At 40.6% G+C, this 21,275-nt stretch overlaps 1 protein-coding gene across 1 annotated transcript in view; it reads right to left on the reverse strand.

The window, feature by feature from the left end:
• Positions 1 to 2,046: 2,046 nt before the first annotated feature.
• The window catches only part of LOC133785314 (uncharacterized), a 32,910-nt gene continuing 13,681 nt past the window's right edge, over positions 2,047 to 21,275 (reverse strand). Inside the window, exon 5 of the mRNA XM_062224562.1 lies at positions 2,047 to 2,163. Within this exon, the coding sequence (XP_062080546.1) occupies positions 2,047 to 2,163 (117 nt within the window). The remainder of the gene's footprint in view (positions 2,164 to 21,275) is intronic.

A 21,275-nucleotide genomic window follows, 5' to 3' on the forward strand; every position in this document is an offset into this window, starting at 1 on the left:
TTTTTGCATTAAACCGCTTTCCAAAAAGTTATTGGATCCCAAAGTATCTTAGCTTGTGTATATCTTAGGTCGAATAGATCAAGGGATCCCAAAGTATCAAGGGATTTCCCAAGTTTACAGCACGTGGTTACTAAACGCGAGCAGACACACGCGTTATTTTTAGGGGATATCTTAGCTCATGTATATCTTAGGTCGAATAGATCAAGTTCAAACCCCCGAGTTGCCATACCTTTATCGGCCCAGTAGTGGATAGGGATCGTAGTTGACCCCAATACCTTTTTTGAGGCTGAGCGCATCGAATCCCGGATAATGACTCAGGGTAATGTGAATAAAATTTTGCTGAGTCACGAGATCGAATTGGGCTCCGAGGGTCTTGTTGCCCATCCTCTGCTGGAAGGAGAGTGGAGCTGCACTCCACTTCAGGATGACTCTAGGGCCTGGAGTGACGAGCATCTGAAGGTAGGTGCCTTTCTCCCTTTGGACCAGTACTTCGTAGATTTTTTGAACTACATCGAACTGGCACCATTCTAGCTTCCCTGACCAGGAGTCACCGATCTGGTCAGGGCACCCAAGCAAAAAAAAAATAGGCATCCCTTACCAGCTGATGAACAGGTCCTTCCAAGGTGCTTCATGGGATAGGATCAAGCAGGAAACTTTCGGCCGAGATCTCAAGGCAATGACTGTGATAGAAATCTTGGTACTAGCACTGAATAGGAGTGGTCAGCCCCGAAACAACCAACAACAGCCTGGTTAGTACAGACAACACCAGGAGTACCGACCAAGATCCAAAAGGGAGGAGCCAGAGGTTAGTAGTGCGTACAGACCCTACTATGGCGATGGATATGATCATGAGGAGGCAACGAGTCAAGTTCGCCAATAGAATAATCAGGATTGAAGGGTTAACCAGCTTGAAGGACCATTTGTCCCACAAGGGCAGGATATCCCGATCAACTAGCCACCCCGGGTTGGAGGGTTCCAGGGAGTACCTTTAGTACCAGGCTTAGCAGATAGCCAAAATGCTGGGGGAAGGCCACGACCAAACTTTGTATTCAACCGAATGGGCCCCAGGAGAGGTGAAGATATACGAGATGCTCTCAATCGCAGTAGGGAAAACTAGGACTCGAATAACATAGCTTCACCTGAGCCTGTTCGAGACCCGAGAATGGATGAGGTCCGTAATGCAGCACAGCCCCAGGCAGCTACAGACCCAAACAGCTAGGCCCAGTTGGATCTGTTAACACGATTGGTAAGAGACCTAGTAACTCCCAAGTTGACGAACATTGAAATGGAGAGGCATAGAGGTTCCTCATTTTCAGAACCTATTAACCAGCTGCCCATATCTATCAAATTCAAGATGCCAACATGGAAGATGTACACTGGACGGGAAGACCCAATGTCCCATGTTCACAACTTTGAACTACAAACTGATCTCCAGGGGGTTCGGGATGATGCCAGGTGCAGGATCTTCCCTACCACCCTATCAAAAATCGCCCAATAGTGGTTCTTCAAGCTTTAGACAGGGTCAATTACATCATGGGATGGATTTGTACGCATATTCTATTCCCAATTTTCTTCGGCAAGGCCCCTTCCGGCCGAACCGAATGACCTAGTGGACATAAAAAAAAACAACGATAAACCTTTAAATGATGACATTCAACGTTTTATACAGGAGGCCACCAGGGTGAAATCCCTGAGCAATGATGGTAAATTGATAGCCATCAACTCAGGAGTCAAAGTAAAAAACCTATTTTGGAGCGGCTTGAAGAGGAAGTTTGCGCGTACCACTCAAGAATTCCTAGATCGGGCAAAAGAATTTATTAAGCTTGAAGAAGCTGAACGGAAGGTAGATAATCCAACTCAAACAGTTGGTGGGCAGGGAAAAATAGAAGCTGGAAATACCACTAACACAGTTGGAGAGAGTAAAAATGGGGCCAAAAACGACAACCGTGGTAATGGGGCTGGAAGTAGCAGTAATCAGAACGACAATAAGAAGCCTAAAACTACAGAGTAGCCCAAACCATGAGAGTATGTTCCTAAGTTTACTACTTACTCCATCTTGTTGGAACCACGTCCAGATGTTTTCAATGCTACACAGACGGTTGTACCATACAGAAGACCTCCACCAATGAGGAAGGACGTTAATAGACGAGATATGACTAAGTCCTGCCGGTTTCACAACGACTATGGTCATGAAACTAATGAATGTAACCACCTGAAGGAAGATATAGAATTCCTCATTCGACAAAACAATGCTCATCTTAAGAGGTATGTACGGCCGATTGCCGACCAACATCCTTAGCAACAATCCCCGCAACAGTATCAAGGTAATCAACCTCTCTTACCACCACCAGTCGCTGGTCAGTTAGATATAATATGTGGAGGACCACATTTGGCTAGTAATACTGATGAGGCACGAGAAAAATATGCTCGTTCCCTTAGATACGAGCAGGAAGATGATGTACTGGCTGTCCAGGAGCATACTCCCAAGCTGTTGGTTTTTTATAGATCAAATCAGAGATTATACGCGGTGGAACAACAATCAAAATTGTTAATTTAACCCCACAATATTTCTAGATCTAATTCTTCACATACATATATATTGAATCAATGATATGGATAGAAAATTACCAAAAGTCCTTCCTTGCTACTATCTTTTTGTATGGCAAAAATCCTTGAGATCTCACACCAAGATCTTCCAAAATGTTGTCAGCACACAAAGAACGAGTGTGGGCTCGCTATACAAAATAATAGGCAAAATCTATTTATCATATGTTCTCAACACATGAGATCTGATAAAGTTTAGGCCTAAGTTTGTGAAGAGCAGTGACCTATGCTTGTATCACTGTTCTCTTTCTCTCAGAGAGATTTCACGATATATCTTCTATGAGATCTCAGTGACCTATGAGATCTGCTTCTGCTTGAAATTCTTTGAACTTTCCAAAAGTTTCAGATTTTCTTTGCATCAAGTATAGGTAACCATATCTTGAATAATCTTCAATGAAAGTGATGAAATATTCATAACCTCCTCTTATTTGTACATTAAGTGGACCACAACATCTGTATGTACTAGATGAAGTGGTTCTGTGGCTCTTGAACCTTTAGCAGAGAAAGGTCTCTTCGTCATTTTCCCTTCTAGATAGGATTCACAAACAAGGAGAGATCCAATAGATAGTTCTCTTAAAGGACTATCCTTTACAAGTCTATTTATTCTGTCTAGACCAATATGGTCCAATCTCAAGTGCCACAGATATGTTTCACTATCGGAATCAGTTTAATAGATCTAGGATTAGCTGTTTTAAATAGTTCAGAATTATAAAAAAAATTCATTCATTATAAGTATGTAAACTTTGTTTATCCCAAAGCATTTGCATAGCAAGTAAACAGATAATTTCTTTAAATAATAACTACTTTATTAATAAAGAAATAAATGTTATGCAAAAATAGAAATAGTTTTCTAAACATTAATAATCAAAATTACTAATAATAAACTAAATTTCTAGACTATAGTTTTCTTCGTTCAAAGAAATCTAAAATTTCTAACACAAAATAAAGAAATTTAAATTGTTCAACTAACAATAAAATTACTAAATAAAAATACTCTCCAACTCCTCCAGCTCTTTACTCGCTATCAAAATCCTCATCAGTCTCTTCCTCCTTTTCAGGGTTCTGATTCTGGGAAAGGAAAAACAAAAGGAAAATAGTTTAGTGACATATATTTTTGAATCTACTATCCAAAATTTTTTGAATCTAATATTCATTGTATTTGAATTCTATAATTCAAAGTTGAAAAATATATGTAAATCTTATTTAACTTTTTCGTTTGATATAAACGATGACACTCAACAAATACTTCCTCTGTCATTGCTCGCCACATCTCATGTGCTAAGTTATAGTGTATATATTTTTCCTTTGTTTCATCAGGCATGGTTGAAAGCATGCAATAATGTGCCAATTGATCGGATTTCATCCGATTTGCATATTTTTCTTCTGCTTCATAGCTAGTAGCCAGAGGTGGTTCTGTTGGAGGTTTTTCACAGACTGTTGACATCATCTTTTTATAAGAAAAAATGGTCAACATGCCTCGAAACCAGTGTTGCATATTTTCAGGTTCAAAAACCAAGGATTTGAGAAAAGCATCGGTGTGTAATTCACCAATAGACATTTTTTCTGAGAATTAATAAATAAATACAAATATTATTATATTTAGAAAAATAAATATCAAAGTTTCAGAAATTAAACGTGATGCATTAGCATAATTAAAACACATAAAATAAAGTTTAATTTCCACGATAAAACTTTCTAACAATCAAAAGTGCCGCCTTAGGGTCGATCAAATTAATCTTAGAGAATTTATAAGACGTTCTTATCTTTATTGTTTAAATTTTAAAATAACTCATTATTTTCTATTTTAAACATTAAAGTACCGCTTAGTTTGGTCAAGTTATGATTATCCACTGCAAAAGCTTAATCATAACTTTGTGAGTGTAACCCATTATTTCAGAGTTCATGACATAACTTAAAACATGCCGCCTTAGGGTCGGTCAAACCTAAAATACATAATTAGTTCCTATCTTTGTAAGTAATATAACCTTGCTATTGACATGTCTAGACACCTTCCTTAGGGGGACGAAAACAAAGTCGTTGCGAGGCGCTATTCACATCTCACGGTGTTATGTTTGAGATATCAACCATCTCCCATTCATTATTTTGAAATAAGTGTTTTTAACCTAATTAATTCCAAATTAATTATAGATTCTTTAAACTTTATGAACATAATTAAAATTGGAAAGAGGGCGAGTTTCTAGGTCCATATCCAATTTTAAATTACCAATTATGTTCATCTAAACTTTACTAAAAAATAATTTTAAAATAAAGTTGGTTTAAAGAAATAAAGTCATAAAGACTTAAAACCGGTGTGATATTTTACCAAGTTTTCAAAGAATAAAACTAAGTAATTTATATGCAATTGGTTTTGCAAAACAATTCATATAAACATATAGGACAATCCTAATAATCATGTTTCTACCAATGAGATGCATGATAATGACTGTGTGGATTTTTTATGTATGGCACAAAATGCATGAACAGTTATCAATCACATGAAAACAATTATTTAAATAAATAAATAAAAAATAAATGTTGAACCGGGTGCTTTTGGTTATTTCTAATTTTACATCATCTTTATAAAATTAAAATAAAATAAAACCGGCTTGATCATCATCGGGCTTCTTTACTTTACTTTCGGTAGGACATGTGTCGTTGTTCCAAAATAATAATAAGAATTTTTTTTCTAATTATCTTGATTAATTAAAACAAAACTTTTAAATAATCATTATTTTATTTTCCTTTTAATTAAAACAACTTTTAATTAAATCAAAAATAAATTTAATTAAAATTTGTTATTTTTTAAAAATTGTATTAAATAATGTATTAAAAAAAGTTTGTTAGGATAACAAAATGATCTCATTATTTAAATATCAAATTTGTAATAAATAGGATATTTAACATTTTAAAAAGTAAAAAAAAATAACAGAATAATTTCAGAAAAAAAAATTTAGGATCAGTAAGACGGGGACACATGGCACCATTTGGTCTTGCCGGGGCCAATTTGTACGAAACCATACGAATCTGTACGGACCCATCCATACGACGTCCCCAGCAGCGGCTCAGAAGGCGGCGTTGGAGGAACGGTGGCTGAATTCTGAATCCCAGGCTCCGTTTTGACTTTTGTGTGATCGAAATTACAATTTTATGGTGTCGAAAACCGAATAAAATTACATAAATCCTATGCCCCATAATCATAAACAAATCCTAACCCAAAACACCATACAATTAACGATTCAACATTCCCATGCATTCAATCATATTAAGTCATTCATTCATTCATCAAAAATAAATAAATGCATAAAACTAAACCCATACAGATTCAATATATATATGTGTGTGTGAAGATGGCTTTGGTACCATTTGTTGGTTTTTTATAGATCAAATCAGAGATTATACGCAGTAGAACAACAATCAAAATTGTTAATTTAATCCCACAAGATTTCTAGATCTACTTCTTCACATACATATATATATTGAATCAAAGATATGAATAGAAAATTACCAAAAGTCCTTCCTTCTTGCTATCTTTTTGTATGGCAAAAATCCTTGAGATCTCACACCAAGATCTTCCAAAATGTTCTCAGCACACAAAGAACGAGTGTGGGCTCGCTATACAAAATAATAGGCAAAATCTATTTATCAGATATTCTCAACACATGAGATTTGATAAAGTTTGGACCTAAGTTTGTGAAGAACAGTGACCTATGCTTGTATCACTGTTCCCTTTCTCTCAAATAGATTTCACGATATATTTTCTATCCCTGAAAAGTATCGTTCTGAAAAACCGATATCCTATATTTAATATATCCAATATATTAAAAATAAAATATTAGTTATTTTAAACAATTTGAAAATAACTAATCATTTATTAGATTTTGTTTAAATAATAATATTTTAATCATATTACAATATCTCCTTATTATTTAATATTTAAATAACTAAAATTGTGGAACCAAGAAACTGCCATGAGCTTCTTATGCGTGTAGCATAGTGACTGTGTACTATGCTACACGAGCCCACATGCCAAGGAAGGCATGTGATTTTTCCCAATTTTTTCTTATTATATAAATACCAAAAATCCCAAAAATAAATTAATTCAAAATTAATTATATTTTTGTTAAATTAAATAATTAATTAATTATCAATTAATTAATTACACATAATTATACAATAATTATGTTTAGTGCTTAGAAAAATATTTTACTTATCAAATAAATCCTTTTGCCCATTTTTGTATTTATCTTTGTCAGTGTTTGTTTAAGCCATTTCGGGGACCATGAACCTATAACATTAAGCTCCAATAATTGAAACTAAATAATTAAACTCTTTAATTATAATAGTTAATTTATTAATTCTGATATTTCTCCACTATAAATTCAGAATTGCACTCTTTATGTTATAGATATACTTTTACAGAAATCTTATTTTAAGTCGTCCATTGATATAACCATCTTACAATAGTTCAACCCTCTAATTAATTAGTTCATAAATTAGAATGGAAGAATTACTATTTTACCTTTCTAATTTACTTCTTATTCCTTAAGTACCATTAATTCACTAGTGAATAATTAATCTATAATCTAATTATAGATTTGAGCTCAAAATCATTCAGTTCCAGAATTAACCCTTAAGGGAACTAATATACGATCTGTTAGGAAAGATTAGATTCCGTATTGTTGATACATGTTCCCAGCCATCCATGATATTAAATCTCCAAAACAAAAGTCATTAGTCTCATTCTATGAAGAGACCTTAACGAATGAATCAAAAGATTTAATAAACATGAATATGAGTTCATGAACACTCAGGATTGAGGTTGATCTATAAATGATCATCAGTTATAATATGAATTACAAGTCTTTATTATTAAATGGTTTTTGGATAAAGACTTTTATTCATGTCGGTCCATGTCATATATAATCATATTATATAAAGCACATTTACCGAGATGTCTTACCACATCAATAATCCGAATCTATCAAGATGAAACTCAGCAAACCGTATTTACAACCCCAATTAAAGAATTCCATAACTTCAATTTGTTGTTGTTGACTATTTTTATTCATTCATGTGATCTTAATTCTCTCGTACTAATACAATATCACATCCTCAATAATGAATATGGAATTTTTCTGTAATTTACAAAATTATTCAAACAATAATTTCATAATCTAAATATAACAATAATAAACTATTGTATTTATTTATTCATCGAAATAATAAATGTCTTTTACATGCTTTTAGGACATACTCCTAACACAAGCAACCTTGCTATGAGTGTGAGCCCATCATATTCAATGAGGAAGACACTGGTCATGTGCGTCATCCGCATAATGACCCTTTGGTTGTGGAAGTCCAGATTGCCAACATGATTGTGGCCTGAACAATGATCGACCATGGGTCATCCGCCAACATCTTGTTCAAGAATACCCTGGAGAGAATGAATTTTAACATCAAATATCTGGGTGAAGGAAAGAGTCGCAGAGGCTTTGGGTGAGACCGAGGGTTGCAGATCTATGCTTGTTATTACTAAGGGTTGCTATCGCATCTTCATCATCTCCATCGTCATTATCATCTTCTTCTTATTACTAGTGCATATCTACCTTCACTTCACATATATCTTGCTACGAATGCAAGCATTGAAGGAGGGTGGTGGTGGTTTGACCAGGTTGTGTCGTGGCTGGCGACCCGTGCAGCAAGACTGAACAAAGATGAAGGCCTTGCGATTGTGGTTGGATGATGCCTCCGATGAGGAAGATGAATTCCACTGTTTGATCTAAATTTATTTTTGTATTTTTTCTTCTAAAACTCATACCATTTTTTTGGGTTTAAATTTTTGGGTACCATTTTTCTGGGTTCTTGATTCAACCGCTTCTTCTCTTATTTTGTTCTTACCCATTTGTTTATCGATTAAATATATACATGTTTGTGTAAAATTAAATATTGGTGTTGTGAATGAATAATAGTTTTATACATTGATTTATGATTTTTGTTTTAATATTGATTATGATGTTGAAATAGTTTTTGTCTTTAATTGAATTTGATCAATGATTAGAGTTTGTTTAATTGATAAATTCAAGTTTTCCTTTTATTCTAGATTTTGCATTAGGGTTTCAAGCGTTGAAGAACACCTTTAAAAATTAGTTTAAGTTGATCTAGCAGATTTAGGATATATTAATTTTAAATTTTATTTTAATTATTTATAAATACTTTTTGAAAATTTTAAATTTTAAATAATTTTTATTAATTTTTAAATAATGTTTATAATATTTAGGTAATTAAAATAACATGGACCAATGAAATTGTGCCACTTGTGCGCTTATGTCAAACGTTAAGTCTGGGTACCAACAGTTGCACCGATTTTTAGACCGAATGTATTATTGCCGCAAAAAAAATTGAGTTTTAAAATGTAACTTTTGAAAAGATTTGTGTATTATCATGTATTATTGCCAAAAAAAAAAGATTTGGGTATTAAAATGTAACTTTTGAAAAGATTTGTGTATTATCGCTGCCAATATCCCATATCTATTAGATTTTTGTGCAGTTATTCTATAAAATCAAATATTCCACATATACTAAATTTAATTTTATTAATTTAATATATTTAATAAAATAACATAATTGAGTTAATTGTTGATAAATAAAATCTAAATTAACTTAGCTAATTGTTGATGGATTTTATTTAAATTGACTTAATTATTTTTGTAAAATTGTAATTAATTATGAATTTTGTGTAGATAAATTTTACATTAATTAATTATGGTATTTTTGCATAAACACATAGATATTACTCATTTAGTAATATGATTAGGTTATTCAATTATGTGACATATATGCAATATATGTGACTTTTACAATTGGACTTAGATGCATATAGTGTCACATGTGTTTGTATATATATGTGATTTTGGTTGCCAAATAAAATATTCATAAATTTATAAGTTTTATTTGGGCCTGTTAGAAAATGTAAAGTTTAAATTCCTCTATTGTGGGTGATTCAACTTGTGAATGTCTATTTGCTTTGCATGATTATAGTGGGCCTAATCAATTGATAACAATTAATAAAACAGAGGTTTAAATTCTTGCGTTTTGGGCTTTGTGTGGAAGTTAAGAGACCTTAGTAGAGGGTATGACATACTAAACCCAACCCTCCTCCATACAAACTCAGTTGTTAAGGGCCATTTACCTGAGTTGAACTTAATTGTCTTAAGTTTATTTTTCTAGATAGTTGAACCTAATAATTAATTAGAACAAATCAATTCTAATTTAATTGAATTTGTTTCAATGTGACACTTTAGAATTAATAGAAAATGATAGGACTTTGGTTTTAAAAATTATTTTACAAATTAATTTTTTTGAAGAACCTTAGTCATTAATTTTCGAAAATTGATAATAAAAATACTTAACTTAATTATATAATGAGATTGTTTTAAGAATTGTATTCGATCTCCACCGTTAGTTTAACAATGTCGATATCTTAACGAGGCCTCGAGACGCTTTGATTCGTACCCTTATAGAAGGTGTTGATTAGTTATTTTGACAATGTTAGATTTCAAAAGATAGATAATTATCGATCAAAATCTAATAGACTCACCCCAATAGTGATTACTAGAACTAAATCTATGATTATCAAAACAGTGGGGCTAGCTCATAAAATAAGAAATTTTGTTTTCTTATTTTTATCGAATAATAGGTTGTTAATAATGGTGTCCATTATTAAATGAGTTTAAAACTCTATTTAAGTAATGGTATTTTTTAACTCTCGCCAACCGGGACAATGATATCACAGACTAGTTAAAAACCTAAAGAAACAGAGATATGATTGTTTTTGGTATTTTTCCTTATATCTTGCATATATTTGGTATATGTTGTGATATTTCTTAAAATTTGTGTGGATGGAAGTTTTATTGAGCAAAAGTGATTGATTTCTATTTTATTTATAACTGGTAGTTTTAATTATGGTTGTGTCTACTCCCATCCTTTCTCAACTTTCGATGGAGAAACTCATTGGAGAAAACTTCCTTAAGTGGAAGCAGAACATCAACATTGTTGTTATTGGTGACAACTCCAAGTTCGTCATGACTTAGGAATCTCTAGAAGTTCTAGCTGAAGGAGCTACCACGGCCATAAGAGACAAATACGAGCATTGGCATGCAAGGCACAATACTACATGTTGACTAGTATGGTTGACACTCTCAAGATAAAGATGGAGAATGTCGAGACGACCTACGAAATCATGGATCAGCTCCAAGACATATTCGGGGCAAAGTCTGTACATACTCATTTTTAGGTCACCAAGAAATATGCCAATGCTCGGATGGCACCATCTCAGCTTATTAGTGATCACCTTATCAAGATGACGAACTACTTTTAGGAAGTTGAACTGCATGGAGCTACAATAGATGAGGAGACTAAAGTTGGCTTAATCCTTCAAAGTCTCTCTCCAGCTTTCCTATCATTCACCACCAACTATGTGATGAATAAACTTAATTATGGTCTGACGCTGCTCATGAACGAGCTTCATACTTTTGAGTCTATCATGGGTAGACCGAGTAAGGGAGGAGAAAAGAAAACTGCTGGTGCTACTTCTGATCTAGCTAAGGATGAAACTAGCTTCCTCTTTAAAATCTGGAAACAAGAAGAAGGGTCGACATAACACCAACCAGATGCACTGACTCCTATGGGGAAGAAAAAGAAGAACAAGAAAGGTAAAGGTAAATGCTTTCACTGCAATGAAAAGGGGCATTGGAAACAAGATTGCCCCAAGTTTCTCGCAGTAAAAAACAAAGGTAATGACTATAGTTTATTTATCTTAGAAACATGTGTTTTAGAGAATGATAAATTCGTTTGGATTATTGATTCTGGATCTACCAACCATGTTTGCAACTCTTTACAGCTTCTTGAATCGTGGGAGGAAGTGGACGAAGGCGGCTTAAAGCTTAGAGTTGGGAACAGAGCGTTCGTTGCGATCCAAGCTAGAGGAAGAGCTCGTATGAAGTTCAGAAATAAATACTTAATTTTAAAAGATGTATTCTTTAGGATTTTAGTAGAAATTTAATATAAGTTTCCATGTTGCAATTAGAACAATTTGTTATGACTTTCATAAGTTCTAATATATCTATTTCCTTCAATGGATCACAATTGTGTATTGCATGTTTGGAAAACGGGCTTTATATTCTACGACCTAACAAACCCCTCGCATTTAATAATTAATTATTCAAAGTAGCTAATAGGATTCAAAGACTTATAAAGGACAAACCTTTGAGGAAACTCACCTTAGGGGAATTACCTGTCTGTAAATCATGTCTAGAAGGCAAACTGAACAAGCGTCCATTCTCTGCAAAAGGTGATAGAGCCAAAGAACCACTTGGAATAGTACATTAAGATGTCTGTGGACCTATGAATGTGAAAACCAGGGGTGGTTTTGAGTATTTCGTCTCTTTCATTGACAATTACTCTAGATACTCATGTCCTTACCAAATGCATAGGAAATGAGAAATTTTTTCAAAGTTTTAGGAATTCCTAGCTATGGCTCAGAACCAATTAGGTAAAACGTTAAAGATCTTGCGATCTGATAGGGGTCAAGAATATTTGGATATGCAGTTCCAAGATCATTTAACCAAACTTGGGATTTTATCTCAAGTTACTGCCCCGGGTACTCCGCAACAAGATTGTGTAGCGGAATACCGAAACATAACTGTATTGGAAATGGTTAGATGCATGCTTAGTTACTCAACTTGTACGCCCTGGATTTCCCACGGGCTGTTTAGCAGGACGATCCTCGGACTAAACATGATTTAGCCCGAGGCTCCCACAGGCCAGAGGATTTATCTTCAGGACGGGCCCTTTCTAGCTCGAGGGGATGGAGTTTCCTGCTCATCATGCTGTTCCAGGAGCTGGGAACAACATCCGACGACCACTGAAGGATCAGCTCGGGTTATGGATTGCTCCGGTAGCGAGCTTCTCAGGAAGCTCTGACCCTATGGGAAGTCAACACGCAAGATAAACGTGCATAATCCTGCCATCACGTGTCCGATATCCCCCTGACTTCTCGGACACGCCGCAGGAACGTGCGTATTCAGACACCCACGGATGGGTTGGGCCGTGCGGCCCATTATCTCCTTCCATACTGACTAGACCACACTTGTGTGTCAGGTTTAGGAAGTAATCATGAATATCACAGACTTGATATGACAAATGGTAAGGTCATGGGATGACCTCCCTACCAATTTCCAGGTGCCTTCTCCTATAAATATGGAGACCCTGGGAATTGATAGGGGTGGGAAAAAATAGTCTTGTAAGAACTATATATTTTGTAAACCAATTACCCAGAAAAGATCAATAATATTGACTAGTGGAGTAGAAGGATTTTAACCTTCGAACCACTTAAAAAACGTGTTTAGGGTCACCTAGTTCTTCTCACAAAGATTTCATATCTGCGGCGGTTCTACTTTTAAGTACTAATCTCTTTCTCTTCTTCTCTTAATTACCTGTTGCCGAAGAACCGCGTCAACAGTTTGGTGCTTTCATTGAGAGAGAATCCAATTAGTACTACCAAAAACATACAACTATGGTGACCACTTGATCCAAACATGGCAACGAGACAGAACAGCATGATGGGCAGGAGGCCCGCCATGCTGCCCTCCCCGAGGAGCAAGTACCTGAAGTCCAGCAAAGGCCAGGAAAGCAGCCGGCCGGCCAAGACGACACTGGTAGTTCGACGCCCCGGCCGCCTAATCCGAATCCAGGTTATTATACTGCGGTGGAGATGGAGAATGCTCAACTGAGGAGCCAACTAGCAGCAGCTGGACAGCAAATCCAGGATATTCTGAGTCGACTACCCCCTCTCACAACCAACGGTAACGTTGGAAAGAGGCAAGGCGAGGCTCCTAAGTCTCGCCGGAGTAATCGATCCAGGCATAGCCGTTCGGGTAGACTCCCTGCAGCCAACTCCACCCCTTCATCACGCCATCAAGAGGCGAACTTCAGGGAAATGCCTCAGACCGAACCGCAGCAGTACAGCCGTTCGGTTAGGACATCAACCCCTAGCTCTCAGCCTTCCTCGAGGACACCCAGAAGAGATAGGGGAAATTCCCAAAGGAGGGCCGAGGAGATCCGGAGACGTCAGCCCGTCCCCGAAGAGCGTCCAGTTCCTCGTCCAGATCGCCCAGCGCGAAACCATCAAGCTGGCAGGGCCGAGAGGCCCCCACCAAATTTAGTCCGTCCAGACGGCACTAGGATCGCCTCTCCGGTCAGACATCCTCCTTCTCCCATCAGATATCCGTCTCCTCAAACCATCCGAGACATCCCGGCCTACATAAATAGTAGGAGAGACCCGCCATCGGCCGGGCCTTCCCGGCGCAGCAGGGTGCCGGGGGAAGGATCAGGTCGGAACCGCCAAAGACGCACATCGAGCCTGTCCAGCAGGAGTCACTGGACCGGTAGTGCACGGAGTGATCTTTCGGGAGGAGACCTGCGACAGCGACTAAGTTCAGCACAAAGTCACCATAATACCCAGGGAGGCGACCTTCGAGATCGCCTCAACTCTCACAGAGAGGATCGAGTTAGGGATGGTAGCCAGGCCCGCTCAGTTGGGGTCCGATCCGAAGTACGTAATGGCGGGAATGCCCCAAATGACCTATCTCCAGATAGGAGGGGCAATAACCCGCCTAATATGTACAACGGGTCCGGAGCTGTTGAACAGCCCCGGAATAACCCAGGATCTCAGGACAAAACCTTAGAGCGCTTAACTCAAATGGAGGAGCTGATGAAGAAGATCCTGTCAGAGAAAGAAAAAGACGAATATGATTCAGGGGATGAGATGGAGCTCTTCGCCCCCAACATAGCAGCAACGACATACCCTTCTGGCTTTCGTATGCCTCACTTGTCAAAGTTCAACGGGGATGGAGACCCATCTGACCACTTAGGGATGTTCAACACCCTAATGATGGCTCATAACATCGGGCCAGAGCTTCGTTGCTTGATCTTTCCTTCCACCCTAACTGGATCTGCCAGGCAGTGGTTCAAACAAAGTAAAAGGCAGTCAATCAGCTCCTGGAAGACCTTTTCGGCTGACTTCAAGAGGGCATTCCGCGCCTCTCAGGCCGCCAGGGTCCAGGCCGACTCCCTAGCTAACGTGAGACAGCAACCTGGAGAAACGCTAAAAGCCTACTTGAGCAGATTTGCAAATGTCGCTGCTCGAGCCAGAGATGCCGACGACAGCTCCAAACTCATGGCTATGAGGACCGGGATCCTAGTAGGCGGAGATCTGTGGAAGGATATTCAAAGGAGGGGGGTCAGATCAGTTAGTGAATTCCTTAACAGAGCCCAAGAATGGATAAACTTGGAGGAAGCTGAAGCTTCAGCCGTGGGGACCAGCCAGGTCCTCGAGAAGCCCGCTGGGGCGGGAACAGAGATCGTAGTAGCGACTCCCGACGTCACGCAGAGCAACCAGCCCGGTGGCGGAAAAAGAAAAGGAAATGGTGAAAACGTCCAGCACGGTCAAAAGAAGAATAAGTCCGTGGATAAATTCAAGCCCGTGTTCACAGCGTATACCGAGCTCACCCAAACCAGAGAGAATATTTTCCTGGCCAACGCTACGCGAGTCCCCTGGAAAAGACCGGAGCCAATAAAGCACCCTAAGGGAAAGAGAGACGCTTCCAAATTCTGCCGTTTTCATAACGACGTCGGGCACAATACCGACGACTGCAGGCACCTCAAAGATGAAATCGAGACTCTCATCCGAGCAGGTCCGTTGGCGCAATACTCGCGGAACAGGGTCCCCACAGGTCGACCCGCTCCGGAGATCCCAGCCAGTCAACCTGGACCTCGAGTAGATCAGGACGTCCCTCCCCCCGTGGTCGAGGGAGAGATTTCCACCATCTCTGGAGGGCCACACATGGCTGGCACGAGCAGAGGCGCCCATAAGAGGTACATAAATGAGTTGAAGGCCCACAATGGAGGGGAGTTCGTCCCGGAACAGCGTCAATCAAAACAACAAAGATTAGAGAAACAACCAGTCACTTTCACGGAGGAGGACGCGGGCCATGTCCAATTCCCTCATAACGATCCCTTGGTCGTAGCAGTCCAGCTCGCCAACCGGAGAGTAAGGAGGGTGTTAGTGGACAATGGGAGCTCGGTGAATCTCCTATTCCGTTCAACCTTAGAAAAAATGGGTCTGACCGTCTCCGAGCTAAAGGCAACCTCGATGATGCTATATGGTTTTTCAGGCGAAGGGTCAGCAGCGATAGGAACAATCGAGCTGGTGATCACCCTAGGCGACGAGTCCCGAACAGTGTCCAAACTGCTCGAATTCGTAGTCATTGACTGCTCCGCTGCCTACAATGCAATTTTGGGCCGACCAACGCTCGTTGCTTTCGAAGCCATCACATTCGTCCGGCACCTCGCCATGAAGTTCCCTACTTCGACAGGGGTCTGCACTATCAAGGGCGATCAGCTCGCTGCCAGGGAATGCTACAACATTTCCATGAAGGGAAAATCTAAACCCGGGCAGGTGGCGATGGCCATTCAGGATGAAGAGGAATCGCAGGGACCCAAGGCGGCCCCTGAGATTGAAAAACCTCGGGTTTCCGAAGACGAAAAGCTCGCCTTAAGCGAGGACATTGACCCCCGAGTAGGCGAGGATAGGTCCAAGCTCCAAGCTATTGAAGATCTCGAGGAGGTAGGCATCGATGAACAAAACCCTTCACGGACGGTGAAGCTCGGAAAGAACCTCTGCGATAGAAGAAAGGCGGATCTGACCGCGTTTCTGAAAAAGAACCTAGACGTATTCGCATGGTCGCACGAGGACATGATAGGGATCAGTCCGAGCGTAATCATGCACACGCTCCACCTAGACAAAAGCGTCCCTGCAAAGTCTCAAAAGCAGAGGCGTTTAGGGACAACCCGAGCCGAGGCCCTTGAAGAAGAAGTGGCCCGGCTCAAAAAAATGTGGCTTTATCCGCGAAGCCAGATTTCCCATTTGGGTTGCCAATCCCGTGTTAGTTCCAAAGCCCAATGGCAAGTGGCGGACCTGTATTGATTTTTCCGACCTGAATAAAGCCTGCCCCAAGGATTGCTTTCCGTTGCCGAGGATCGATCAACTGGTGGATGCCACGGTGGGGCACGAGCTCATGTCCTTCATGGACGCGTACTCGGGCTACAATCAGATCGCGATGAATCCAGCAGACCAGGATCACACCAGCTTCATGACCCCGACTAATGTCTATTGCTATAAGGTCATGTCGTTCGGTCTAAAGAACGCCGGAGCTACCTACCAAAGGCTGGTAAATAGAATGTTCGCAGATCAGATCGGGAAGAACATGGAAGTGTACGTCGATGATATGCTTGTCAAGTCAAAGACTGCCACCAACCACGTTGCCGACCTGGAAGAATGTTTTAACATACTGCGAGAATATGGCATGAGGCTCAATCCTCAGAAATGCACTTTCGGTGTCGCATCGGGGAAGTTCTTGGGTTTCATAGTCAATACCCGAGTAATTGAGGCAAATCCCGACAAGATCAGGTCACTGCTCGAGCTTCCATCCCCCAGGTCGCGGAAAGATGTCCAAGGACTCACAGGAAGGGTGGCGGCACTGAACCGGTTCATTTCCAAATCGACCGACAAGTGCCTGCCTTTCTACAACCTGCTCCGCGGAAACAAGAAGTTCGAATGGAAAGTAGAGTGCGAGGGCGCATTCCTCGACCTAAAAACGCACCTGGCTGAGCCACCTGTGCTATCAAAGCCCAGGGTAGGAGAACCTCTTTTCCTCTACATGGCCGTGACTGAGGACGCAGCTAGTGTCGTTCTAGTGCGAGAAGAGGACCGGGCTCAGAAACCGGTTTATTACATCAGCAAGAGACTCCTCGGAGCTGAGTCAAGGTACCCGTTGATGGAAAAGCTGGCGTTCTGCCTAATCACGGCCTCGCGAAAACTCAGGCCATACTTCCAGTCCCACTCTGTACACGTCATGACCGATCAGCCTCTAAGGCAGGTTTTGCAAAAGCCTGAAGCCTCGGGACGCTTGCTAAAGTGGGCGGTCGAACTCAGTCAGTTCGAGATTTTCTATACTCCCCGAACTACCATAAAAAGTCAAGCCTTGGCCGACTTCGTGGCAGAATGCGCGGGATTCCGTGAGATCCCATCGGAAGATTCACAGCAGCTCACATCCTCAGGCTCATCGTGGAGGATCTTCGTTGATGGCTCATCTAACGAGAACGGCTCCGGGGCCGGAATCATTCTGATATCCCCAGAAGGACATAGATTCCATTCGGCGCTGAGGTTCGGGTTCAAGGCGTCCAACAACGAGGCAGAGTACGAGGCCTTGTTAGCCGGACTTAGGATAGCTAGCGAGCTAAAGGCAAGCTCTGTCCAGTGCTTCAGCGACTCCCAGCTCGTGGTGAATCAGGTCTTAGGCGAGTATCAGGCGCGGGGTCCCAAGATGGCCTCTTATTTGGCTAAGGTAAAATCCGAATTGTCTACGTTTGGGCAAGGGTCGATCGAGCAGATACCTCGGGAGCAGAACGCCAATGCAGATGCTCTCGCCAAGCTCGCCACCTCGGGGGAGGCAGAAACCCTGGGGTTGGTGCCAATTGAGTTCTTGGACAAACCAAGCATAGACGGAGATCGAGCGGATATCGAGATGATTGACATCAGGCCGACCTGGATGACTCCCATTGTTGAGTACCTCATCGAGGGCAAGTTACCCGAAGGGCGCAACGACGTACGGCGAGTCCTTTATCAAGCTCCGAGATATACGCTAGTCGAGGGGGTGTTGTACCGACGTGGGCATTCATTACCTCTCCTCCGGTGTGTTCTTCCAAGTGAGGCGAAGGCCATCCTGCAGGAAGTTCATGACGGATTCTGCGGAGATCACACTGGGGGGCAAAGCCTGGCCTTGAAGATCCTTCGGCAGGGTTTTTACTGGCCGACTCTGTCCAAAGACTCGATCTCATACGTAAAAAAGTGCGACAAATGTCAGCGGTTCGCCGCGGTTGCACGAGCACCCCCGACCGAGCTAAAAATGATATCGTCTCCCTGGCCCTTCGCCATTTGGGGCATAGATCTAATAGGCGCCCTGCCCACCGGAAAGGGCGGGGTCCGTTACGCCGTGGTAGCCATTGACTACTTCACAAAGTGGGCCGAAGCAGAGCCGTTGGCGACAATAACATCGAAAAAGGTGCTAGACTTCGTGGTTAAAAGCATCGTTTGTCGATTCGGCCTACCCAAAAAGATCGTTTCCGACAATGGCACTCAATTTGACAGCGACCTGTTCACCGAATTTTGCGAAAAGAACGGAATTGTGAAAAGTTTCTCATCCGTGGCCTATCCCCAGGCGAACGGCCAGGTCGAAGCTGTCAATAAAACTCTGAAGGCAAGCCTCAAGAAGAGGCTAGATGAGGAAAAGGGGATCTGGCCAGAACAGCTCCCCCAAGTTCTGTGGGCCTATAGGACCTCACATCGGACTCCCACGGGTCACACTCCTTTCTCCCTAACCTTTGGAAGTGAAGCGGTCCTCCCCGTGGAGGTAAAGGTCCTATCGCACAGGGTCCGGTCCTACGAACAGAACAAGAACCACGAGCTCCTATGCCACTCCTTAGACTTGATGGATGAGAGGCGAGAGGATTCACAACTCCAGCTCGCCCATTATCAACAGAAAATCACTTGCTACTTCAACGCTAAGGTCAAAAGACGTGCCTTTAGCGTCGGCGATTTGGTCTTGAGGAGAGTTTTCCTGGCCGGGAAAGATCCCAAAGATGGGGTTCTGGGACCAAGCTGGGAAGGACCATACCAGGTCATCGAAGTCATCAAAGAAGGGACGTATAAATTAGCTCGACTTGGTGGAGGGGCGGTCCCGCGGACTTGGAATGCAATCCACCTAAAGAAATATTATCAATAAACATGTGTAAGACCTAGAAGGTCACCTCCCATGTATAAATAAAAATCAAATGTTTCTCGTTATTTGCAAGGGTAATTTTAAAGTAACAACGAAAGACCCTTTCCCAGTTACTTGGGGGGCATATGGTACCCGGATATATCCAGGTCTCCTTAACGACTTAGGTGTTAATTTTTATCTATGGATAAGAGTTATCACAAACTAAGTCCTATCCTGGTCTTAACCAGGTCATAAAACTTAGAAGTTAGCTAAAATTTGTTGACCGAGGTTCTTCTTTAAAGAGCCCGGGATACGGATAAAAGTTGACGCGATCTGAGTTTTTTCAAAATAAGCTCCTGGTCTTAACCAGGTCATAAAACTTAGAAGTTAGCTAAAATTTGTTGACCGAGGTTCTTCCTTAAAGAGCCCGGGATACGGATAAAAGTTGACGCGATCTGAGTTTTTTCAAAATAAGCTCCTGGTCTTAACCAGGTCATAAAACTTAGAAGTTAGCTAAAATTTGTTGACCGAGGTTCTTCCTTAAAGAGCCCGGGATACGGATAAAAGTTGACGCGATCTGAGTTTTTTCAAAATAAGCTCCTGGTCTTAACCAGGTCATAAAACTTAGAAGTTAGCTAAAATTTGTTGACCGAGGTTCTTCCTTAAAGAGCCCGGGATACGGATAAAAGTTGACACGAACTAAGTTTTTTCAAAATAAGTTCCTGGTCTTAACCAGGTCATAAAACTTAGAAGTTAGCTAAAATTTGTTGACCGAGGTTCTTCTTTAAAGAGCCCGGGATACGGATAAAAGTTGACGCGATCTAAGCTTTTTCAAAATAAGTTCCTGGTCTTAACCAGGTCATAAAACTTAGAAGTTAGCTAAAATTTGTTGACCGAGGTTCTTCTTTAAAGAGCCCGGGATACGGATAAAAGTTGACACGAACTAAGTTTTTTCAAAATAAGCTCCTGGTCTTAACCAGGTCATAAAACTTAGAAGTTAGCTAAAATTTGTTGACCGAGGTTCTTCTTTAAAGAGCCCGGGATACGGATAAAAGTTGACACGAACTAAGTTTTTTCAAAATAAGTTCCTGGTCTTAACCAGGTCATAAAACTTAGAAGTTAGCTAAAATTTTTTGACCGAGGTTCTTCTTTAAAGAGCCCGGGATACGGATAAAAGTTGACACGAACTAAGTTTTTTCAAAATAAGTTCCTGGTCTTAACCAGGTCATAAAACTTAGAAGTTAGCTAAAATTTGTTGACCGAGGTTCTTCTTTAAAGAGCCCGGGATACGGATAAAAGTTGACGCGATCTGAGTTTTTTCAAAATAAGCTCCTGGTCTTAACCAGGTCAGAAAACTTAGGAGTGAACTAGAAAATTGTTGAACGCGGATCTTATTTAAAGAGCCCGGGATACGGATAAAGTTAACTCGAACTACGTTCATAAAAATAAAGAGATAAATTATGACCAAATACATGAAAATATATATGTAAAACTGGTTGAGCAAATTGTCTCGAGGCGGAAACGCCTCACATAAAAAAGAGAATTACAATAAAAAAAAAAAAGAGTTCAAAATACGAAAACAAGAAGCATCCTAAGCCCCATCAGCTGGCCCTTTGGAGGTCGCGGTCTCACCCTGCTCCGCCGCGGCAGAGGCCTCTCCAGTCTCCGATGGAGGAGCCTCCTTATTCAGGCGGGCTTGAAGCCGCGGCAACAGGAATGCCCAGAGGTCCGGCGGCATGAAGGAGAAGTCCGCGTCCGGATTGTGGGACCAGCAGTGATAGAATAGGTCCTGTA

Source organism: Humulus lupulus, chromosome 6, assembly GCF_963169125.1.
Source record: "Humulus lupulus chromosome 6, drHumLupu1.1, whole genome shotgun sequence".
Lineage (NCBI taxonomy): Eukaryota > Viridiplantae > Streptophyta > Magnoliopsida > Rosales > Cannabaceae > Humulus > Humulus lupulus.